Source organism: Camponotus vicinus, unplaced genomic scaffold, assembly GCF_025532165.1.
Source record: "Camponotus vicinus isolate PSW18456_S1 unplaced genomic scaffold, iyCamVici1.0 SCAF_1, whole genome shotgun sequence".
In the NCBI taxonomy this organism is placed as follows: domain Eukaryota; kingdom Metazoa; phylum Arthropoda; class Insecta; order Hymenoptera; family Formicidae; genus Camponotus; species Camponotus vicinus.
In genome coordinates, this window is record NW_028141945.1 from 15,029,096 (window position 1) to 15,048,164 (window position 19,069).

At 30.3% G+C, this 19,069-nt stretch overlaps 1 protein-coding gene across 1 annotated transcript; it reads left to right on the forward strand.

The window, feature by feature from the left end:
- The first annotated feature begins 11,104 nt into the window (after window positions 1–11,104).
- Glg1 (Golgi apparatus protein 1) lies at window positions 11,105–18,236 on the forward strand. Its single transcript, XM_083108578.1, has 15 exons — window positions 11,105–11,295; window positions 11,448–11,806; window positions 11,874–12,439; window positions 12,624–13,041; window positions 13,234–13,335; window positions 13,448–13,726; window positions 13,927–14,096; window positions 14,325–14,442; window positions 14,511–14,707; window positions 14,787–15,006; window positions 15,324–15,650; window positions 15,746–15,925; window positions 16,091–16,322; window positions 16,625–16,731; window positions 16,801–18,236. Exons 2-15 carry the CDS (start codon window positions 11,498–11,500, stop codon window positions 16,963–16,965), a joined length of 3,390 nt encoding a protein of 1,129 aa, XP_082964704.1. The 5' UTR covers window positions 11,105–11,295; window positions 11,448–11,497; the 3' UTR covers window positions 16,966–18,236.
- The last annotated feature ends 833 nt before the right edge of the window (window positions 18,237–19,069 follow it).

The following is a 19,069-nucleotide window of genomic DNA, read 5'->3' on the forward strand; positions in this document are numbered from 1 at the left end:
GTCGAGGAGTCGAGTGGATTCCCCTAGGCACGATTTTCGCTCGGTAAAAGAGGTTGCCTCCCCATTTTCTAAATTGTTGAATGTTAGCATTTAAAAAATGTGGGTATCCTCTTCTTTTGCCGTCTACCAGCCTGGTGTAGCATATAGTAACCGCGGGAGGCATAATATGTCCGGGCGGAGCACCTGAAATCGTGCTTAGTGGGTCCAGGTTCGATACGAGATAGGATAATTATGCGCGAAAAAGAGTTGGTGAACTTCATTTTCCTCTATTTCCGTCAATCGTTTCGTCTTCTTTCCGGTTTGGGCTTAATTTTTGCTCGTTGTATCGTTGCATTCCCGACCTGTTAGCTCGAAGCTGATTCTCGTAAATGAAATGGGAATTTCGCTCGTACCGAAACCGGGAGTGCCGTTCAAAGTATATACATATTAAGTATATACATCGCGAGATCAAATAGAAAATTTTTTATCGTAAAATTTTTTCGTACCGAAATAGTGCGGACACTGTTAAGTATCGCGTGTAAAATTGCGATAATAGCGATATAAAAATATCGCTCGCGAGTGCGGGAGTGTCGTTAAAAGTATCGCGCGCCAACAACATGAGTGGAGGAGGAGGCCTGGAAGAGGCATCTTACATCGGCGGAGCAACCTGATGGTGAATATCTATTATTTATATATTAATTGTTATAAATCGCTAACTTGTTACAAACAAACAATAATTCGATCTTATTATTTAAATGAATTAAAGAGAAAGATTTTTATAAAAGTCGTATAAAATTTTCTATTTAAAAAACAGTTTCAAAAATTTATAAAATTTTTCCATACGTGTTTATCTGCTTATTATTTTATACATTGGATATAAAATTCCGCGCGATAAAAATTTTTTTAATATTAATTGCATTTTGTGAGCATTATTATAAATGAATTTTATATTTGTATGTTACAGACAACTAGCTTCGATAACAACAACTCCGCTGTTGCGCATCAGTGCCAGTGAGTGAAAAAAATTTTTCTTTAACTTTAAGGTAACGGATTTGTAGAGATTGCAGATGTAGATGTAGATGTAGATTGTAGATTGTAGATAAATCCGTTGCCTTAAAATGGATGAGCTAGGATGGATTAAATTAAGTAAATTAAATTAAATAATTAAATTAAATTAATTAAATTAAATTAACTAAATTAAATTAAATAATTTTAATAAGTTCTTTCGAACGTATGTTTTACATCTATTGCGAAAATATATTGAAATATTAATTAAAAAAAGAAGAGATTAAGAAAAGATTTTTTTGTAAAGATTTTGTCTAATTTATTAAATAAAGGACATGCATTAACAATTATCAATTTTATCAATTTTCGATGCTAATTTATTCTTATAATACGCACTTATCTTCTAATTGCTCATAGCTCATCCATCGTAGAATTTGTTTGTAGATATTGTTTTTAAACTTTACTTTAACTTAATATAAAGCCAAATGATTAATTAATTAAATAATTTGTAATATGATAAATACACACATTAATTTTATATTTTATTATAAAATATAATTTATAGAAATTTGTAGTAATTTGGCTTTATTTCAATTGAAATAAAGTTATATTCAATATTTAACGAACGATCGTGAAATCGAACGATCGTTACTAAATGAGCGTAAATATTTCACGCTCTTTTGCCGGTAATTATCCGGCAAAAGAAGGAGTAATTATCTCCTTCTTCTATCTCTGATTAGAGATCGAGAAAGAAAGTGGCCAGGATCAACGAAAGGTAGGTTCAACTGGCCTGGAAGGTACGGTTAGGGTACGCGGTTAGGACACGTGACTAAAATATTTACATGATTAGGTGAGGTAATGATTAGAGATAGGTTCCTCAAATCTCGAATAATTTTAGTTAATCAGGAAGTAGGGTTGTTAAGGCTATTAAATAAAATCATTAGAATTCTTCTGTTAATATTAGGGTTGTTAGGACTCTTAAGATCATTAGAATTCTATAATAGTAGGATTGTTAGAGCTATTAAAATTATTAGAATCCTTTAATAGTAGAGTTGTTAGGGCTATTAAGTAAGATTCATTCTTTCTTTTAATATTCCAATAATCCTAGGAGTAAATTAAAATTATTTTCATTAAGTTGAATTTATTTTTAAAAACGTTGTAAAAATAAATATAACATGTTTTAAAAATAAAAATGTTTTAAAAGTGAAATTTAAATTATCAAAATTATCTTCAGAAATATTAAAGAAATTGCATAATTATTAACGTTTAAGAAATCTTAACATGTTATATTTTATTTTAAAACTTAAAAATATATGTGTATTAAATCAAATGTAATATTAAATCCAAATGTTAATGCTATCAATATCAAATTATTATATCGATGTAAATTAATTATTTAAATAAATCGAATATTATTATTTGATATTGATAGCATCATAAATTTGTAAATTGTAAATTGTAAATTATAAATAGTTTTAATTGTATTTTAATTATAATCTAACATTAATATTTTAATTGTAAAAACAATACAATTATGATTATAATTATATTATATGAAATTGTATTTACGATTGTAAATTCTTATGTAAATTACACGAAAAATTATCGAAAGTATACGTATAATGATTACATAATAGTAATTAACATAATAGTAATTCATTAAATTAAAGTATTTGTTTCTGAAGTATATATTTTTGGAATATTCATAATAGAGTAACTGTTTGTATTTTCATGTCAAAGAGTCATTAATAAATTCGGAAAATTTTTATATAAAATGTAAAAATTCGATGCTAAATTAATGATTAAATATAAGCATTATAAAATTTGACGGACGCCTTCGTTACAGAATCACAATTATTATAAATTTAATGATATGTTTTCCGTTAGCTTTATTTATTTGTGAATTCCATATCGTGCGGAACTGAATATTCTTAAAATAAATTATTAAATTATGATTACGAAAATATCGTGTTCTTTCCGCGTTCTCTTCGCGTCGTTATACAAGATTATCATTTTAACAAAAGAATTTTATCGCTGTCCCTCTCGTCAGATAATATTCCTAAATATTGCTAATTAAATATAAAGAAATGTCGAATAAGAGAGTGAAGATTCGATGTGATAAGTCAACGATTAAATATTAACTTTACAAAATTTAATGATCACCTTCGATATTATAGAATCGCTAGTTAATTATTATGAATTTAATAATTTGTTTTTTTAGGTATATTTGTATTTACGAATTTTGTATCGGAAAATATTCATAAATAAATTAATAAATTATGGTTGCGAAATCACCGTGTTTTTCCCACGTTCTTTTCGCGTTCTTAGATGAGATTGTCGTTTTAATAAAAGAGTTATCATTGTTCCTTCCGTTAAATAAACGTTAATGAAAGTTGCGTGGCTCGTACCGCCGAAGAGTCGAAACGATTTTCATCATGGTGAATTATTTCTCATCGGTTCCTGTGAGATTCATTCGCGACGTCTACTTCGGTGCCCTATTAAAAATTGGGAATTTTTATTGTAAGTTTGAAGGAACTAATCCCAGGTTTTCCTGGCAATTTCCGAAAGCAATGATTTTGATAGTAATTCAACGAACGCCATACGCTTCTTTAAAGTCGAATTAATTTAAATAATATATATTTAAATGAGAGAAATGTATTTTTTCTTTTCTTCGTTAAAAATGTTCTATCATTATTAAGATTGGTATTATTATTGTCTAATGCTAGAAAGATTTAATAGTAGATTAAATATGGATATAGCGTTGTGTATAAATTTTTATTTTTCAAGTAATTTCATATTGTGATTAATTTTTATTAATTTTTTGATAAAAATGATTACGAACGAATATATTTTTAACCAGTTCATTGGTACACCCGAAATCAACGTTTTGTGCCAAAACTGATGAGAGCAAATAAATTCATATTTTACATAAAAGTTTATCTATAACCCATATAGGGTTTTACTAACGGTCCTATTCTGACCCAAAATTGGTTGCCAAGTCACCAATATTGGCGCGATAATGGCGCCTATGACTGGCCCAGCAATGGGACTTCTCTGGAATGATAACTTCGGTCCAGCAATAGGTAACAATGTACGGCCAAACATGGTAACCAATGATGGGCCATTAATAGTCAATATATCTTGCCAATATTAAGCCATTAATGGTCAATATATCTTGCCAATATTTTGGCATTAATGGCTAATCTATTATGCCAATACTTGGCTAATAATATCGTTCTTACGATGCTCGACTTAGCCAAATTATTTTTTTTTTATTGCTTTATCGCGTTAATACATTTTTACAAATATACATTTATCAAAATATATTTTACTAAAAATTTTTTCCCTTTTTATTAAGAATACTTATATATAATTATTATATGTTAATGTATTTTTAATAAAAATTCGAAAAATATCCAATAAACTATTTTATAAGTATATATTTATAATAATTTATTTCTGCAACAAAGCAATAAAAAACGTTTACTCGGACTCGAGCGATTGCTGCAAAATTGCTGCGAAAAAAAAGATATGCTATGCGACAACGAATTTAGAGCGGTTACGGACTGCGCGGAGGATTTCTTTCGTTGGCTATTTTATACCCGCCAAGTTTCTAGAATTTTCTGGCAAATTTGAAAATGCCAGGCATGGGCGAATACAGTAAGCCAAGTATTGGCCAATCATTGGTCACCGTATATCGGGCCAAGCATTGGCGTTGTAGCAAAGTGTAGCGTTTTCTTATGTAAATGGCACCCAATTATTCCCCAAGCATGGGCCAACATAGAATATCAAGTATCGACTAATCATCGGTTACCATATATCGGGCCAAGCATTGGCCCTGTTGTCAAGTCTGGCTATTCCTATATGGGAAGGGGTTTTTTGCATCGCTGGTGACGAATCAAGGGTCGAAATTTCAAAATTCAAAATGCGAATCCAATATGGCGGACTAATTTTATTTCATTATGGAGAAGATCAAATTCGATATGTTCACGTTTTTCAAGTCTCTTATGATGAATCTATAGACAAAATTGCAAAATTTAAACTGGCAGATCCAATATGGCGGTTTCTAGTGATTAACTTTGATATTCCATTATGGAAATATATCACACTCCGTACGTTTTTTGGTCGCAGATAACAGATTAGTTCAAGACATTCAAACTTGAACATATCGAATTTGAATCTTCTCTAATGGAATAACAAATATAATAATAGAGTAACAAAATTAATTCACTATACTAAATCCGCCATTTTGAATTTTAAAATTTCGATCCCAAATTTGTCATCAACGACCCGAAAAATGTGGGTGTATCATGTTTCATGCAAATCCGTTGAAAATTGGCGAAGTTATTCATAGTGGACATATATGTATATAGGCCATTACCAGTTGTGGCACTTTTTTTTTGGCCATATATGGGCCATTACCAGTGAACTGGTTAATTAATAATTTGTCTCTCTTTTGAAAAATTATTTCTAGGCACTAGGGATATTAACATTAATTTTTAGTTTCTTTTAAGAAACTATTTGCAGGTATTAGACATCCATCGCCATTTTGAAATATTAGTTTTTAGATATATACCATTTTATACATATGTATAATAAAATACATGCACAAATTCACGTATCCAAAATATTTTTATAATTTTTATTAATGTTATATATTATATATACGCGAAATTATACATGAATGTTACATAAAATGTGCGAATACTTGAAAATTTCGAGACAAATCGAATGGGTACCTCTATATCAGTAACATATTGATTAAAAGAAAAAAAAATTATTAGTTTAAACGTTATAAGAATAAGAATCTAGAGAATTAATCTAGAATTAATTATTTAAAATTATTTGATTTATTTTATTTTGCACACTATTCGAATTGAAATTTTTTAAATCTTGCTGATATCGGGTTCGATTCATCTCGCGCGCGCGGACGGTACCCCAAATTATTGTGTTCGCACATTTAACACAAACTCCAATGATGCATGTATTTTATTATTTATAAATATAATCGTTCGTAATCACATTTTTATAAAAAAATCGTTATATCCATTTAATTTTCAATAAAGAAATATATTTCTTAATAATGAAAGAACATGTTTTCTGACGTGTATATCAATTTCGTGAATTGAAGACAATGACGAGGGATAATTGTTTCGTCGTTGATATATTACTGAAATCATTGCTATCGGAAATAGTCCGGAAGATCCAGGATTCGTTCCCTCCTACAGTTCCCGACGTTCAATGGATCACTTAACTTTTCTTCGCAGATTGATCTTGCGAAATTTGATGTAGAAACAAGATGTTAATCGTTCTCCATTTTTAAGATCGCTCATCTTTTTATCGGATATTATCGGTATGTCACTCGCGTATCTGATGGCTTCGATTATTATATTATAAAAATTATGCGCAATCGGATATTTTGAATATTATCGATTTATTTATTCGTCGCGTTTTATCGCGAATTTTAAATCGCGATTTATCTTATAAAAATTCGGAAATAAATCGGTCGGTGAATTGTATATTCGCAAACATTACAGACCTCAAATGTTTGTCGAAATATCTTTGATTTTCTATATTTACGTGATAATAATTATATCGCGCTCGTGTCTATTGAGAGTTAGGATTATTATATTATAAAAATTATACGTATCGCGATCAAATATTCCACATATTATCGATTTATTTATTCGTCGCGTTTTCGCGTGAATTCAAATCACGATTTCTCTTATAAAGATTCACAAATGACTCGGACAGTGAGTACTATATTCGTAAACATTACAGACATCAAATTGTCTATCAAAATATTTTCGCATTTATGTGATAATAATTATATCGCGCTCGATATAATAATGTTTATTATATATATCTAATGTAATTAAGAGCGCTTCGATTATTATATTATAAAAGATATACACACACATATCGCAATCGGATATTCCGAATATTATCGATTTATTTATTCGTCGCGTTTTCTCGAGAATTTTAAATCGCGATTTATCTTATAATTTAATATTATCTTATAATTTAATCGTTGACTTATACATCGAAGCTTTGTCTATCTTTCTACGTCTTTGATTATTGTCTTTAATAATCCGCGTCAAATGCACTAATAATATAAATATTTTTTTCTATAATTAAAAAAATAACTTTATTAATGATTGTTTTAATCGCGATTGTTTACACTACTCTCTAAAAGTGAATCAGTGTATTATCACTGTAATCAGTGCTGTACTTATAACTGCTTGTAATCAGTGAATATTTACTGTTTTTCAGTGATAATACACTGATTCACGCTAGTGAAAGTAATATTTATACTACTTTCACTAGACTGAATCAGTGTATTATCACTGAAAAACAGTAAATACTCACTGATTACAAGCAGTTATAAGTACAGCACTGATTACAGTGATAATACACTGATTCACTTTTAGAGAGTAGATAAATCTTATTAAATTCTATTATTACATCAATTATTGGAGGGACCTTGATGAAATCATTCAATTCTCTATTAAACGTGGCGATAACGCGATTTTTTAATTATATTTTAAAGCTTATAAAGCTCATTTTATCTTATTTAGCTAATCATGCGCGAGATAGGATATGTATTTTATTCTCAATCGCGAAATTTGTATAAAGTCGCGTATTAATCACAAATAAATTGGACAGTGAATTTTATGTTCATAAACAATACGGACCACAAATGTTTATCAAAATATCTTCATGTATCATCATTGTGTGATAATAATTATGTCGCGCGCGTATCTATTGATGGTTTCGATTATCATATTATAAAAATTATACGTATATCTCTCGTAATCGAATATTCCGATTATTATCGATTTATTTATTTGCGTTTTCTCGTGAATTTTAAATCGCGATTTATTTTGTAATTTAGTTGTTGATTTACATCGAAGCTTATTTTATTTTTTCGTATTTTGAATATTTTCTTTGATAATCTACACAAAATGCGCCGGTAATGCAAATACTTTCTTCTACAATCGAAGAAATAATCAATAATTTTGTTAATGATTCTTTTAATCAGGATTATATATATTTACGTTACATAAAACTTATTAAATTCTATTATCGCATATCGATTATTAATGATAAATGTTGCGTAATTAATCATCGCTAATCAGGCTTGTCTGGATGATATAAAAATTTTTAGTAAATTTCATATTATACGTATATTTTGGACATTTTCGCGTAATAAATTATTCCATGTAATAAATAAAAATTATTTTGTATTAAGTTTCAAATTATATTTTACATTCACTTTTGTATTAAACCCTGTATTGAAAGAAAATAAAAATAAAATTAAAAAAAAAATTTTTTCCTCCTCGTATTTCCACCTTAACGGAGGCATTTGCCGGGTGAGGAGGTTTGAGTACTCTAATGAACCTAAGAGCTATGCTGACGGTAACGTATGCCGATATTCATATAGACTATTTTTATATTTAAAATAATCTTAAGTATGATCTTAGATCGCGTCTTGAGATTCCGTTCAGTTAGTAAAATAGTTGTATTTTCCAACTTACTTAAGACGATCTTAAATATAAGAGTGAATTATGAATGCCGGCCGTAGTTAGATAGGGTTACCCATGCCGGACAGGTCGAAGGGAAAGAGTCAGACTAAGAGAGATATCAAAATTATATATACATATATGTTATATTAATTATATTAATATTTTTGAATAAAATGAAAGAAAAAGACAATAATTAAAAAAATAGAAAAAAGGCAACTACAGTGATTTGAATATCTCAAACCCTCTCTCCTCCTCCTCCTCCTCCTTCTCTCTCTCTCTCTCTCTCTCTCTCTCTCTGAGTGATTTGAATATCTATATCCGAGGGAACAAATGTCTATAGAAAATATTTCGATGGACTCCATAGGAAGGAATAAGCATGACAAATGATGGTAATCTTTATGATGTTGAACACAAAGGAATACAATAAACCATAATAATCCAAGAACTCGAAGAAGATAATATATTGGATAGAAATGTATAATGATTGGAAATGATTAGAAACTAAAAGACAGTATGCATACAATCTATTTATTAATAGTAATACTATTTTGTAATTATATTAAATTTTATAATTTAATACATTGTATTATATAAAGTATTAAGCATAAAAATATTATGCTGGTATGAAAATTATAATAAAAATATATAAAAATAATGTTAGCTATATTAAAATGGAACATATGAATTCTTTATATTTTATATAAAGGAAGAGACTTAAAATATTTTGCAACATCTATATTTTTCGAGTTTTAATTATGAAAGCTTCAGAAGAATCAGTGATTAATTTGACAAATTCTATACATGTATTAATAATTAATTAATAATTAAATTTTTAAATAATTAAAAAATGATTGATAAACATCAAAGATCAGTTTATTGCTAATTAAGAAGATTTATAGAAATACAGTTAAAAATGTTTTTATCCCACAGCAGGCATTTTGTGTTTTGTAAATAAAAAGATATAAATATGACAATGAATATAGAAAAATATTTATTTCATCTTTTACTATTACAATATCTTTCGCGATTAAATAATTTATTTACTATTAATTTCCATACATAAGTATCTTGTTATACAGCACTGGTGCTACCGGCATTTTGTGCACATAGCACGGAACAAAACTAGAAATTGTGCACATTATATATTACCCTCTGAGAACATTCATGGACTTTGGCTTTGTAGTTCATGTCCACGTTTTCAATGTCCATAGAGGGAGTATCGCTTTCAGAGATCACCTAAAAGCAGGCCATGACATCTCTCAGTCTTCTCTCTGGTAATAATAGCCACATGCGGTTGGTAATTGGTTACCGCGGATTCACCTCTTACGTCCAATCATTTTTTTTGTTTTAAGCCCAGTCCGACAGTGGCCAGTTAGCTTAACTAGTAGTTAAGTAGTGATGCCAACCACTGAAACAAAATTCGGTAAGCTATTTACAAGCTATTTTAATTAATATTTAACTTCGTTCTCATTACGATATCTCATCGCAAAACGAAAATGGATATCAAAACAAATCGTATACGAACACCAAATTTTTGTCATGAGGAAAAACTGGTACTTATATCATTAATAAAAAAATACAAATTGATAATAGAAAATAAGCGGACTGATGCTGTGAGTGTAGAGACAAAGAAAAGGCTTGGCTGAAGATATTGGACGAGTAAACTTGTCAAAATCTAACCCTGAACAAAATTCGGTAAGCTATTTACAAGGTTAGATTTTGACAAGTTTACTCGTCCAATATCTTCAGCCAAGCCTCTTCTTTGTCTCTAACACTCACAGCATCAGCCCGCTTATTTTCTATTATCAATTTGTATTTTTTTATTAATGATACAAGTACCAGTTTTTCCTCATGACAAAAATTTGGTCGTATACGATTTGTTTTGATATCCATTTTCGTTTTGCGATGAGGTATCGTAATGAGAACGAAACTGAATATTAATTAAAATAGCTTGTAAATAGCTTACCGAATTTTGTTTCAGTGGTTGGCATCACTACTTAACTACTAGTTAAGCTAACTGGCCACTATCGGACTGGGCCTTAAGGCCATCACACACAAAATTGCATAGCTGCATATGCATAACATAAGACCATATGGACCAATGAGCATCGAATATTATGTTATGTAAATCAATATGGCGATTTAATACTCGATGCTCATTGGTTCATATGGTCTTATGCTATGCATATGCAGCTATGCAATTTTGTGTGTGATGGCCTTTAATCATGAATTATAGATTTCGATGGTCAGTCATTTTCACGTGGGCAGAATATATAGGTTGGGTAAAAAAATATATACATATATATATATATATATATATATATATATATCACGTAATTTCTTATTTTTGTATACTTTGTAGAGTAAAGATAAAACAATCCGAAATGTCAGATATTTGCATATTTGACAATTCTGATTGTTTTACCTTTACAATATATGTACTATCGCCACCGACGATAGTATCTCGTCGGTGCTATCGCGCTTTATCGAGAGATACAGCATATCGAATTCTGTGACACCCGGTGTGTTTTGCCCACGTGAAAATGGCTGCCCTTGCATCATATTTCACATAATCCGTGGTAGATCTAATATAATAACAAGTGTAATATATATATGGAAGCTTGATCGTTTTTTCCACCAATTATTCTTTATATGCTTATATATTGCTGGCAATTGCTGATTTCCAATAATGCATTCGTATATTTAGGATTTACGTCAGTGGATGATCAACAAGAGTAAAAAAAAAAATAATAAAAAGCGACTGTGGCATAAACGAATTTGCAAGGTTTGTACTCTTCCTTGTCTTTTGCCAATACATCTTAAATTAAACAATATCTATTACCTTGTTTTGTTTCTGACGTTAGTTCTTAATATAAATGACTTTAAATAATTTTGAATGATGAATGATATCTCGACAAAATTATGCATTTCTTACAGAACATTATTGTAATGATATCGTTAGGAGATATAAAGTTTGAGTAACGAGGATGGAGCGTACAAGACAGATATTCTCCGCACTGCTTATTCTATTAACACTACATTACACAGTATCAACTTATGTTGGAGATGCTCAGCAGATTGATGAGCCCTCTAAAATCGGTTGGCTTTTTTCCGATGCCTCTGTTAAGATTAAGAGAGTTCAACGAGCTTTATTAAATTCTAGAAGAGAATTCGAGGATGACGGTTCACCAAAGACTATAAGTGGCAGTTGCCGAAATAAGTTGAATGATCTTTGTGGAAATATAGATAACAATAATGACGAACTTATGCTGCTTGAGTGTATTCAAACGTTCAAGGTATATATTAAAGGAAAAGGGAATAAATTTCTTTTTAGAGATCTAACTGTTGTTACAAATTTTACAGCCTACTGAGATGTCCGGAATCAACCATATGTGTCAGCAGGCAATTTGGTCATATATTCAGAATATTACAAACAATCAAAATATAAAGAGGCTTGCCATGAAGGCATGCGGTCCTGCACAACTGAGCGTTCTGGAATGTTCAGATTCTGATAAAATCCCTGGAGCGTATCTTTCTTGTTTGATCGATAAGCGAGAAATGATTAGAAATCCTGATTGCATTACTTACATTCAGAGATTAGAGTGGATTGCTTTCAGTGATTTCAGAATTCTGACTCCTTTTAAGACAGATTGTATGAACGACATTAAAACCTTTAAATGTGATACTCTGCAGCCGTACAGAGATATATCACAAGGTCAGATACTAGCTTGTCTGCAGGAACATGTTGAACAGCTGCAATATGAATGCAGAAAACACATTCTTCATGTGTCCGAAATTCAAGCAGAAAATATCAAACTGGATCGTCAGTTATATATGGCATGCATTCACGATCATATGAAGTTCTGTCCCAACATTCGACCAGGCAGTGGTCAAGTCTACAAATGCTTGATGCAACATAAAACTGATAGGTAAACTCAAATATCAAAAAAGTAAATATTGTGTAAGCCTAAATTCAAGGATCAAGAGTTTAATAATTTAAGAATCTAAAGAGCTAAATATTAAAATACTTATATAGTAACCTGAGGGATCCAATATAATTTCATTTAAAAATTCTGCTTTATCATTTTCCTTAGATTGTATTTCTATTTACAGATCAATGACCGCTCAGTGTCAAGAACAATTGACGAGGAGGGAGAAGCTTATTGCTTCTGACTATAGAGTTAGCAAGGGTTTAGTTAAAGCATGTAAGGAAGATATCAGAAGTAATCACTGCAGGCGATCCGTGTCCGATGACAAGGACATCAAGTTAGCGCAAATCTTACTTTGCTTAGAGTCGGCTGTTAAGAACGGTAGCAAGATCGATGGGAATTGTCAAGCGGAAATGTTCGATCACAGAAAGCTCCTGATGGAAGATTATAGATTGTCACCGGAGATCGTGGATGGATGTGCCAACGATATTACGGCTTTTTGCAATAGTCTCGAAGTCGGCGGTGCAACGATACACTGTCTGATGGAACATACGAGAACGAGAAAGAAGAAATCGAGAGTCGCGCCGAAATGTCAAAGAGCGGTAAACAATTGATAGAAAAAAATTAGAGATTTCAGGATCCAGAGTTTCTAAAATAAGTAATAATCAACTCATTTATAACATTCTTTGAAAGATATTCTCTAAAATTTTTAGAAACATGATTAAAAACATTGACAAAAGATGTATATCATTCAATTTCTTTATTATAAAATATTTTATATCATATAATTTCAGTTGGAGGAGTTAATTATGGAAGCTGATGCTGGCGAAGATTGGAGAATTGATCCGATTTTAAGAGAACGATGTCAACCTGTTGTCAATCTAGCTTGCAGAGATGTAAGTTTATACATGAAAATAGACTATAAGCAAATTCTGGTATATATAAAGTTTATATTTCTTTATTTATTGAATTTCCTTGTTAAGCACTGTTTTTTAATATCTAATGTAGGTACACGGTGGAGATGCCAGAGTGATATCGTGCTTGATGGAACAATTAGGGACGGAGAGGATGACCGAGGCTTGTGAGACAGCTCTAGTGCAAATACAATACTTTATCGCTAGAGACTTTAAACTGGATCCGCAATTGTACAAAGCATGCAAGTTTGACGCTGTGCGTTTGTGTCACGCGAGAAACGCATGGGCGAACGATGGTAAACAGATGGATCCTGAAACGGGACCTCTCGTACTGCCATGCTTGTATCGGCATGTATATCAGAAAAATATGACGGTAAGATTATTAAGACTGCATGAAGCGCATAATTAATTTTTAATTAAATTAGTTTAATAATCAAACTTTAAAATAATTCTAAAATAATTTTAGCTGTTAAAGCACAATAATTTGTTATTATTATTCTAAGAAAAAAAATATAATTTTCTTTCTAATTATCTTTTTCTTCTATTTTTTTTCCATTATTTTCTGTTATTTAGTTGAAAACAGATTGCTTGGACGAAATTAGGAGAGTTATGAGGCAGCGTGCTGTAAATGTTGACTTGCAACCTGAGATAGAAGAAGTGTGCTTCAATGAACTAGCATTACTTTGTTACGATAAAACTGGAAAGGGAGAGGAGATTCTTTGCCTGCAGGATAATTTAGACAAGTATTGATACTTTTAAACAATAGAACCTACTTAAATAATGGAAATTTGAAAATTGAAGCTACTTTCTGATCTTTTACCATTTATTAAAAATGTAATACTTATGTATGCATTATAATGGAAAATATTTGTTTATAAACTTTTTAAGAATGATTTAAAATTATTTTTGATATTATTAAATTGTTTTTGCTGAGATTAAACGATATTATTAAAATTGTATTTGTATTGCAGCTTGAACAAAAAGTGCAAGCTTGCAGTTGGAAATTTCACTGAAGAACAAGCAGAGCGTGTCGAGCTGAATCCTATCATTTCTTCCGCTTGTCAACATATTATGGAACGTCATTGTGAGGTAAATTATTATAAATCTACAATATTATATATTTTACAAATTGCCAATGAGATTTACATATATTTTAGGAGGTATTAAAATATGGGAAGGACGAGGGAGATATGATGGAATGTCTTATTGAGCACAAAAACGAGCTAGATGCACGCACTGATTATAAATGTAAAGCTGCTGTGGAACATTTCCAATTGATATCTTTAAAGAATTATCATTTTACATATAAGTTTAAAGAGGCTTGCAGGCCATACGTTAAAAGATGGTGTCCTAAGTAATTAAATTTCTCTTTCGAAATATATAATTATAAAATATAAATATTTTAAAATTTATAAACGCATTTTGTAATTTAGATCGAAGACGAAAGCCGATGTGATAGAGTGTTTAAGCTTGATTGTGCAAGAGGACATAATAAAAGAGTCCCAACATCGTGTGTTGAAGGATTGCAGACAGCAGCTGCGAGCACAACTTTATCAGCAACGAGAAAACATTCATTTCGATCCTATCTTACAAGCGGCCTGCACAGTAGACATTAAACAATATTGTTCTAATATTCAACCAGGCAATTCGCAGGTAACAATAGTTAACAATTATTTAATACAGAGGAGATGGCCATCTGCTTTTTTATTATATTTACATCTTGTATATGTGTAACTTGAAAAATTTTATTCAAATAATTTTTTTTATATATACAGAAAATATAAATATAAATTAATAAATTATAAATAATTCTAAAATAAATATATAAATTATATTTATATATTTATTATATTTTATTCTCTATTCATTAAAAATCAATTTTTCTTCTTTCTAAAATATTATTGACTATTTTGGTTGGCCATCCTTAAGCCAATTTTACTATGATATTGTTAAAATCCATATTGTTTCAGGTACTAGAATGCTTGGCATCGCACAAGTCTAAGTTAACAGACATGTGTCACAAGCAGCTGTTTAAAGTGAGGAAACAAGAGTTCCAAGATAGTTCCAGTGATGTACCTCTGTTGAACACTTGTCGAGTTATGATTAGGCAATTTTGCCATGATGTGAGCAAATCGCAAACTTTGGATTGTCTTAAGAGATACAAAGATGAGCTTACTTTTGATGACAAATGCAAGAATATTGTGATTCGAAGAATGATTGAACAGAATACAGATTACAGATTTAATACTGCGTTGCAAAACGCGTGTGGTTCCGATATCGATAGGCATTGCAAAGAAGTAAGAGAAATTATATATAATGTAATTTAAAATAATTTAATAATATTTTTTAATATGTGTATATATTATATGTGTGGGATTATATTACTTTTTAGGTATTGGTACATGAGCGTACTGACAAAGAACTGGAAGGAAAGGTAATTAGATGTTTGAAAATCAAATTTCGGGAATCGAAACTGACGACTAAATGCGAGCATCAAATGGCTAACATTCTTAGAGAAGCTGCATTGAATTATCATTTAAATCCGTTATTAGCAACCATGTGTGCACATGAGGTAAAAATCAATAGAATTTTATAAAGATTTTCGTTAAAGGATCATTATTTAATATTTAAGAATTCAATTATTAGGCAAGACATTTTTTACAGTTAATATAAATTTAGTTAATATAAAATTCAACTTCATTATATCTAACTCTAAGTTTAATTTATATTCTGTTAGATTGAAACTATATGTCGATCGGATGAAAATGAGCGACCTGGTACTGTCGAGGAGTGTCTCAAGAAAGAATTCAATGCCGGGAATAAAGACATGAAGGAAGAATGTCGTTTGGAAATCGCTGATCAGATAGAACAAACAAGGGCTGACATCAATGTGGATCCCTTGCTGCAAAAAGCTTGTGCAGTGGATGTCAGCAAATATTGCAGTGCTGTACCTCAAGGCGCAGGAAGACGTACGTAATATTTTTTCTGCAAACAATTTCTTTTGTTAATAATTTTGAAAATAATATAATGAAATAAAATGGTCAAAAATGAACAATTTCTTTTAAAGTATTGTGTATTGATTTTTATGTGTAATAATATATAGATTTTTTTAAGTGCACACACATCTAATATAAATATGTTACATAGAATTTTAAATCTAAAATAGATATATAAAACTTGTATTTTAAATTATTATAATGAATCTTTAAACACATGTTTACTTTGTTAAATATGATAACATTCATTAATAATTTAAATAATTATATTACAGATATAAAATGTTTGCAAAATGCATTGCAAGACAGTAATAAACCCTTGCAACCCGATTGTTTCAAGATGTTGACTACGAGAATGGAAATGTTTAGAAATGCTGATAAGGTCTGCTGTCAAAAATACTTATATTTTTTTTTACTCTGAAATAATCGCACTTTATTTGTCGTGTTACAGTTAATCGCGCCAAATTCGTTCGAGGAGCTGTATTCGTCGGTAAATCGTTCCCCAGCGCGGCGTTACTTCATGGTCGTCGGCTTCACCATGATCGGGATAATCTTCATCGTCGGAATGTTCTGCGGTCGAGTGACCAGGCGGACGATGATTATGAAAAACAAGTGACGACGCGGCCGGGGTCCGTCCACTAGTGAAATGATTTTTGTGAAATTAATCGAGGGACTATAAGAGCGTAAATTGTAACGTGCATTGATTCGATCGACGATCATGAAATGCAGAAGTTTTACAATAAGTATAAAGAGGTAACATACCTTCTTTTTATACCTTCGTTTATGAAGTTTTTAAAGTGCAACTTTTTGTATTTGTAAATGGTATGAGGTTTTCGACGTGGCTGCTAGATGTATACGGTATTACGCAAAATGTCACGGAAGGGGAAATTAAAAAATAGGAGTATCTTAAGAATTAAGAGAAGAAAACGTAAAAAGATTTAAAAACTATTTAAAAATATACTATACGTTATTACGTGCGCGCGCGTACATACAATATCATGATTCCAGAAATACAGGGTGTTTTATGAAATTTGCGACAAGCTTCAAGAGTATTTTTACTTGTCAGAAAAAACCCTCTTGAAGTTCTTTGTTATAGCAGTGATAAAACAAGCTATGTTATTTAATTGTAAATATTTATATTTCGTAGATCGCGTAATTTGTTGCGAAAAAAAAAGAAAAATTATGTTGATTTTGAATAGGATTTTAAGATTTTTGACAATTCTTTTTGTCGGAAATGATATTTTATCCAGATGGACATTATTTCATTTTATTTTCTAAGATCTATTTGTTCGCAGATTTCAAAAAAGGCAAAAGAAGCAAGAGATGTAAAATTATGAAATAAAATAAATGAATTCATTATATATAATCTGTTTTTAGCAAAACGACGATTTTAATAAAAAAAAACCAAATTCTAATAGTTTGCGCGGAAAACAACCGCTTATGAATCTACCTGCGTTTTATCGATGCCTGGATGTTGTCTCGATTTAAAAATAATGTAAAGAGAGAAGGAAAAGTGAGAAGAGAAAATACAGGTATCTATATCTATTCGAAGTAAGTACGGTATTCCTCCCGTATCTCTTTCCCTCGGGGCTCATTCAACTTGTGCAATGCAATTGCAAAATGAATGAGAACATGTCTGAGGATTCCTTTTGAAACACAGTTCTCGAGTAACTATTGAAGTAACTGCGCAATGCGCACAAGATTGATTATTCCTCAGGGACATAAATTCCTGAGGTCATCTCGCAAGAATGATTCGCATACAAACATGCGGATGAATCATGAGCCGGTAGTACGAGACGCATTTATTGTATAGAACGTGACGCGATATTTCTAAGTTTTCTGTACGTTTGTGATATGAAAAGGACGAATAAAGATATTTAAAAGTGATTTAAATCCAAGGATATATAATATATATGCATTTTAGTTTTGAATTTTTCATCTGCACATTTTTATATAAATATATATATACATATTTATATACATATATAAATATATGTATATTTATATAAGAATTTCAAATACAAATTTGAAAAAAATTATATATATATATTTTTTTTTTTCACATTCTTATATAAAAATGTATATATTCATAAAGATTATAAATTTTTATTTGTCTTAAAATATACTGTATATTATAATGTGTGACATAAAAAGTATATATGAGTAGTATAAATTATTTTTCTTAAATAAATAAATAGCTTGAATGATGTCGGTAAAACTGTGTTTTAACAATATATATAATCTTACACACAACTTTTATTATATAGTTCTAAATTTCTTAAAGTTTAGATAAAAAATACGTGCATGAGACGGATATTTCGAATTACTTCGTATTTTCCCGCGCTTTTTATTTGAAAATATCGAAAGGAGAAACGTCAAATTTTAATCGCATGCGTGTTTTATCTTTCGATATTAGGTATGACATTAAATTATATTGACTCGTTGATATTCAATACATCGTTATATTTGTTATATGTTGATATTATTTCAACGATATTCACTGGTAATTGTCAAATATATGCGGCAATGTTCACGAAGACCGCCATGTTTACTTTGTGTCGCGTCTTGTCGGTTCAAACGTCGTCTTGTACATTATTCGTGTACTACATCGTGTCTATCGTCGCGAATAAATTATCGATTAAGTATCTCGCGCCCTAAATAAATGCATGTATAATAGAGTTAATTAACGCGTGTTGTTCGCGATTAATCCTCGATATATT